Source organism: Filicampus tigris, chromosome 5, assembly GCF_054856515.1.
Source record: "Filicampus tigris isolate MCC_2025a chromosome 5, RoL_Ftig_1.0, whole genome shotgun sequence".
NCBI classification, from domain to species: Eukaryota; Metazoa; Chordata; class Actinopteri; order Syngnathiformes; family Syngnathidae; genus Filicampus; species Filicampus tigris.
The window spans coordinates 27,910,001-27,915,813 of NC_141221.1; the positions used below are offsets into that span (position 1 = coordinate 27,910,001).

General features: G+C 41.4%; 1 protein-coding gene across 1 annotated transcript in view; it reads right to left on the reverse strand.

The window, feature by feature from the left end:
* LOC147148002 (histone-lysine N-methyltransferase EHMT1-like) overlaps positions 1 to 4,858 on the reverse strand; it is a 57,247-nt gene extending 52,389 nt beyond the window's left edge. The window contains exon 1 of the mRNA XM_086031350.1: positions 4,169 to 4,858. Within this exon, the coding sequence (XP_085887476.1) occupies positions 4,169 to 4,510 (342 nt within the window). The 5' untranslated portion in view covers positions 4,511 to 4,858. The remainder of the gene's footprint in view (positions 1 to 4,168) is intronic.
* Positions 4,859 to 5,813: the final 955 nt, after the last annotated feature.

The window sequence follows — 5,813 nt, forward strand, 5'->3', positions numbered from 1 at the left end:
CCTACCGTTCTACCCTTGTTCGGCCGGAGTCACGCGAGAAACCAGATTCCAAACTCTCCATTGGAAATCATTGTACTTTTATTGCTTATAACGTCCAAAAACGGCGATCAATTGGCACCAAAATTTATGTGAACATCTCTACTAATGCCCACTTCAACATATCAAAAGGATTAACCTCTCCGTGGCTGATTTATATGAGAATGAGGAAATGTGGAAGTCAGTATAGCTACATAGATTTAGGCTGGGACGAGCGCACACTGCTTCTTTGCTTAAAAAAAAAAAAAACTCCTTCTTTGCTGATCACGGTTAGGACGGCGAGGCATTAAACACCAGTCAGGATATTTACAGAGACTGAAGTGGGAATGAGTAGACGTGCACATTTAATTTGGATGCGGAATGTACCCAGTTTTTCGACTTACAACGCGTCGTCCAATTTGGAAGGTAAGAGCCGAAATGGCACGTTCCAGTGCGGCCACACTCCGCTATGCAGTCAGCCTCGCTGGAACTTTTTGTTCACTGTTCGATGAGGGCTTTCGTCACTCTCACGCTGCTTCACTCAGGCAGAAGGTGACGGCTGCAGGCAAGCAAGCAGGGACACCGCACGCGACTGCTTGTGAGGCGACATGAAGACACAGGCTCATATTCACCTCCACACGCTGGGCGGACAGTAAGGAGCTAATGTTGCTGTGCTAACGCCTTTTGTTTTAACGGCCTGAAGCTAGTTGTTGCTATTAGCCATCCCAATCCTACCTTTAGGCGGGGATGGAAGAGGGGGGCGTCAATAAATCCAAACTATTGTGAAGAACACTTTTATACTTTCACAGGTTGAAGTGGACAAGAGTAGTGATGTGCATTTGCATTTTGGTGGCGATCGGTCGCCGTTTGAGACAACAGAACTGTCAATGCGAGCAATATTACCACGCATGCCTTCCTCGCGTGACGTAGACCGCTGGGACCGAAAACATAACAGAAGCCACGCCCCAAAAGGGGGCGGGGAAATTTGTTGTAAATCTAATCACAAAAAAGACCTTAAATCACTACAGAGTCTTTTGGGGGGGACACTTTGGTACTGATGTCATTTTTACATGCAAACCTATTATATAAGTGCCAATGTTAAGCTCATCCCAGTGTCCCTTTAAAGGTACAGGAAGTCCTTAATTTTACGAACGAGTTCCGTTCCTACACAGGCGGTGTAACACGAATTTCCGTGTATGTCGGATTTCACCGTTAAAGTCGAAATTTACGTCAAAATACTTACTATAAAAAGAAAACAAAAGATGCTGTAATTACCATTACAGCTGAGAGGTGGATAGAGGAGGAGGAGATGAGGGCATAAAAGGCAAAGCTGCTGCCTGCGGGAGCAGACACGATCGAGGCACTCTGCGAATGCTCAACCGCAAGGAATACTGGCCTTTGTAGTACAGGATGTGCTTGTATGGGAAAGTGTGGGAGCGCAACCCCCTTCAAATAGACAAGCAATAAACAAGCTCAGAGACGCAGCACAAAAGCACACTTTTGGAGTGAGGAGGAAACCGGCTGCTTCATTCCTGTGGTGAGTGACATGAATATATAATATATTGACAGTTGAATGTAACAAGCGGAAATGAGGGCCTTTGAGTCACGACACCGTGCGCCGCGGTTCATCGTGGGTAATTCAAATGCCGGAGCAACTCTGTCCGCTCATTCATGTAAACGGGTTATTGAGAATATTTCAGTAATCTGAATTTTGACCTTAAACCGAATATTGACTGCATGTAAACGTAGTCACTATGGTGCTGGGGACAAAATGGCGGAAGGTGCACGGGCGTTGTAAATTCATAGGTCGTGTACGTCGTAATTCGAGGACTTCCTGTATTATTAGCCGAGAGTAAAACATTGAGGGGACTGTCAGGGAACGTCAATATAAAGTGCAATGACACTCAACCTCCAAACGACAGTAAGGCAACACCACCTGTAACAGACGGGACTCGAGGAGCTACAGTACATAAATTACATTTAAAGATAGTCAAACAGACTTTTAATTAATAAAATACTTTTAATAGCTACTCAAACAGCGAGTAATAATCATTTTAGGCGATGACATCTTTGCCAAAGCACAAGCCGCCAAAATGGGATGGGTCTAAAATCCATCATGTCCAAAAGCTTAGCGTGGCTTATTGTTAGAAAACTATGACCAGTTGCCACAAAAATCCACATGCACATCTCCGCTTATGCCCACTTAAATTTCTGAAGGTATGAAAGCAATCGATGGGTCTAAAATCCATCATGTCCAAAAGCTTAGCGTGGCTTATTGTTAGAAAACTATGACCAGATGCCACCAAAATCCACACGCACATCTCTGCTTATGCCCACTTAAATTTCTGAAGGTATGAAAGCAATCGCCACAGTACTTTAGTGGTGATCCGTCATAGTTTGCTTACATTAAGCCACATAAAGGTTTTTTACACGCACATTAAACATTTTAAACTGTCCTATCAAAGAAAAGACAGCTCTAGAAGAATTAAGTAGTTTAAAAATTCTGGTGGTCCTAGTGTTTAACAAAGGAGCAGTCCCTATCCTTGTTAAGGACTTGGGCTAGAGTTGCATCACATGAACAGCACGTTCTGCTACAGCACCCTCTACCCTGCACCGGAAGCTTCGGTGCCTTACGACTAGAGATAGACCGATATGCTTTTTTCACGGCCGATGCCGATACCGATTATTAGTTGTCAAGGAGGCCAATAACTGATATTTGGCGCCGATATTTATTTTCAGTGAAAAGAAAAATATTGACATCAAAATCTAAAGAAAATGTACTCATAACTTTGTTGTAACGCCTTTAAGCCTGTTTATTGAACAATGTTTCAGGTTTGCATAATGGTGATTTAAAAAAAAAAAATTATTACAAGAAATATTTGACAGTATACAACTCTGTTCTAACAAAAAGTTCAGGGAGCACCCAGGATTGTCAGCATGTCTTAAAAAGGATAAAGGAAAACTTAAACTATGGCACCATGTAGTTTTCTACAGTAAATAAAAATTTCAAAATGACAGAAATGTTAAACTTTCAGATATCTTTCGTTTTGATTTCCACAGTTTTAAATTGATTTATCAGCCAGCAGAGTTTTAAAAGGCCGATGCCGATATTCGTCAAAAAGCCAAATATCGGTGCTGGTAATCGGTCTATCCCTACTTAGGATATCCAACGAGGAAGTGGCCTTGTATATATAGTTCATTGCCCTCCCCCTCTTGTAATGGTATGCCCCAACAGCAGGATGGAGGGGCAGTGTACGTGAAGTCAGAATTAGGAAATACAGGCACACTACTGTCTCGTGTCTCTCCATACACAAACAGCCTCGCCGCACAATATAGACTAATGACAGACTACAGACGAATGGCGGACTAAATAAAGGGGCTTACGACTATGCCTAGTCCGCCTATTTTGAAATTGTTCCGGTCATTCGTCAATCGTCAGCAAAACGGGCATTCATCGGTGATGGATAGACGGACAGGCTCATCACATAGGCGGGACGCCCAGCTCTGCTTTTCATATTAAAAAAAAAAAACTAGTTGCTTGAATTTTCAGAGAAGTTACTGATTACAACAACAATACTGTATTTAAGTTGGAAACACTCAAACCAAGTCGCTGCTCGTGTTCACTTGCACTGCTGACACACATGCACATCAAAATAACAGCAGCACCCACTTACGTTTTAGTTTGACCTACTAAAGACTGCAGACTCTGGACAGGGTCGATGTGGCCCGCAGGGCCTTCTTTGTCCTGCCTGTAATTTCTATTTTTATAGTTGTAAGCGTTAAGGGACCAAAAAGGAAGTTATTTTATTCATTATATTGTTTTAATCAGTTGGCCTATTAATTGGTTATCAGAACTTTATTCTGCTAAATATCGGAGTTTCCAATCGGCTCCTGGTCGGATCCTTGAACGCATGTTTGCTAAAATATATTGCAAAGCATTCTATCAGTGTGATAGTACCAGTACAACTTTTCATCATGTCAATATTATTAAACTCTCTCATGCAATTAAGTGTTTATTTATTGAACATCCTCTTTCCAGAAAATGTTGGGAAATGATCTGATACAAAGGGCAAGAACAGATCCATTCATCAGACATCTGTGGGAGTTACAATTTTGCTAAACCTTCTACAATAGCACATAAGTAGGATCTTACCTCATCTCCACGTGTACTTGTCTGCGTATTTTCAAGTGACGCGACGTAATCATTTCGTGTAGCGGACGTTTGGGCGCCTGAGCTTGCGACGGATGCTGCAACAAGTGCATCCTTGTGAAGACGCTGAGCATTCAGTTGTCCAGATGTGCCAAGTAGCAGGCTGCCAGGAGATCCCAACCTTCTTAGCGGAGAGCCACCAGGTCGTGTGCTGATTATGTGGAACGGAGTTGCTTTTACCCTTGACTGGTCATAACGTTTGACACTGGTTCCCACATCTGTCCTTAAATCATTGTCGGGTCGCCCATCTGGCCCAGCACCGTCTGTGGCTCCATTGTGGTCCATGAGTCTCCCGAGGAAACTCAACTGCTGGTCAAATAAATCGCGGTGTACTATTTTGCTATAAGTATACAAACATTTAAAGCTGGTGTTCAGCAAACAGGAGAACTCGAAACTTGTGCCGTGACTGGAAGTGCTTGTAAAGTTGCACCGCTGTTCCGCATGTCACCCTTAAATGTTGTTCTCACCGGTCTGTGGTATGGCAAGTTACAGTTTATGATTAAGTGGTGATGTATTTCCTGATGCCTTCCTTGCATATTAAAAACAGACCCAGATCTGTGCGTCTTTGAACTTCTTCACACATGCGTAGTCTCCGCTCTACAGTTCCTTTCCTTTTCTTCTTTTATCTCTTCCTTTTTCTCTTCTTCGTCGTTCTCTTCCTCTGTAGTTTATTAGATGGTTGACAAAGCAGCGTTGGCGCATTACCGCCATCTAACGAAGTGGAGTGTGGAACAGCAGAACGCAGCAAATAATAACTGTAAATATACAGTATACATTTATATCGTACTCATTAATCTTGTTTCGTTAAATAACAAATTCACCCTTTCTTAATTTTTGGCTCTTGCTTCAGTCCAAAGAAAAGCAGATTTATTCTTTCTTTAGTACTGGCGTTAATGAAGTACTAATGTCTTTTTTTTATTATTATTTATTAATTGAAGTTATGTACAAAACATAAAACATATTGGCATAGCACATTGCTAACATAAGACAGAAAAGGTAACAGACAAGACTCAAAAAGAGTCACAAAACGCCACAAAAAATAGATAAAATAAAATGATTACATTAATCAAGAAAAAAAAAAAAAAGAATAAAGAAAGGGGCATGGTAGGGACTTTCAGCAAGCAAGGTTCAACTCCTCTACTAATCTATATAACGTCACAGCATTTTTCTTCATCATACATTTGATAATATGATCATATCTATAGAATATTTTCAGAGAGTGATACGTGTGTTAATTATTAAGTCATGGGCTGACCCTTTGGCAGATATACCATACAAAACATTTTCTTTTGACAGAAAGATTGGGCAATTTCGGGAACAACCACTCATACAAATCTTCGCAGAAGTCATTATTAAATTTGCAGCCATAAAATAGGTGTTCAGTTGTTTCAATGTCTTCATCACAGAATAAACAGTTGTTGTGGTCCATATTAAAGCGATTCCTTAAAAATTCCGAAGATGGGTATATCCTATTGAGAATTTTATAATGAATTTCTTTTGCTTTGGGGGGTGGAGGCGCCATAATTGAGTTATGTCACGTGGTGTTTTGGTTGCTATGGTAATGGCATAAAAAGGCATATCCGTGATG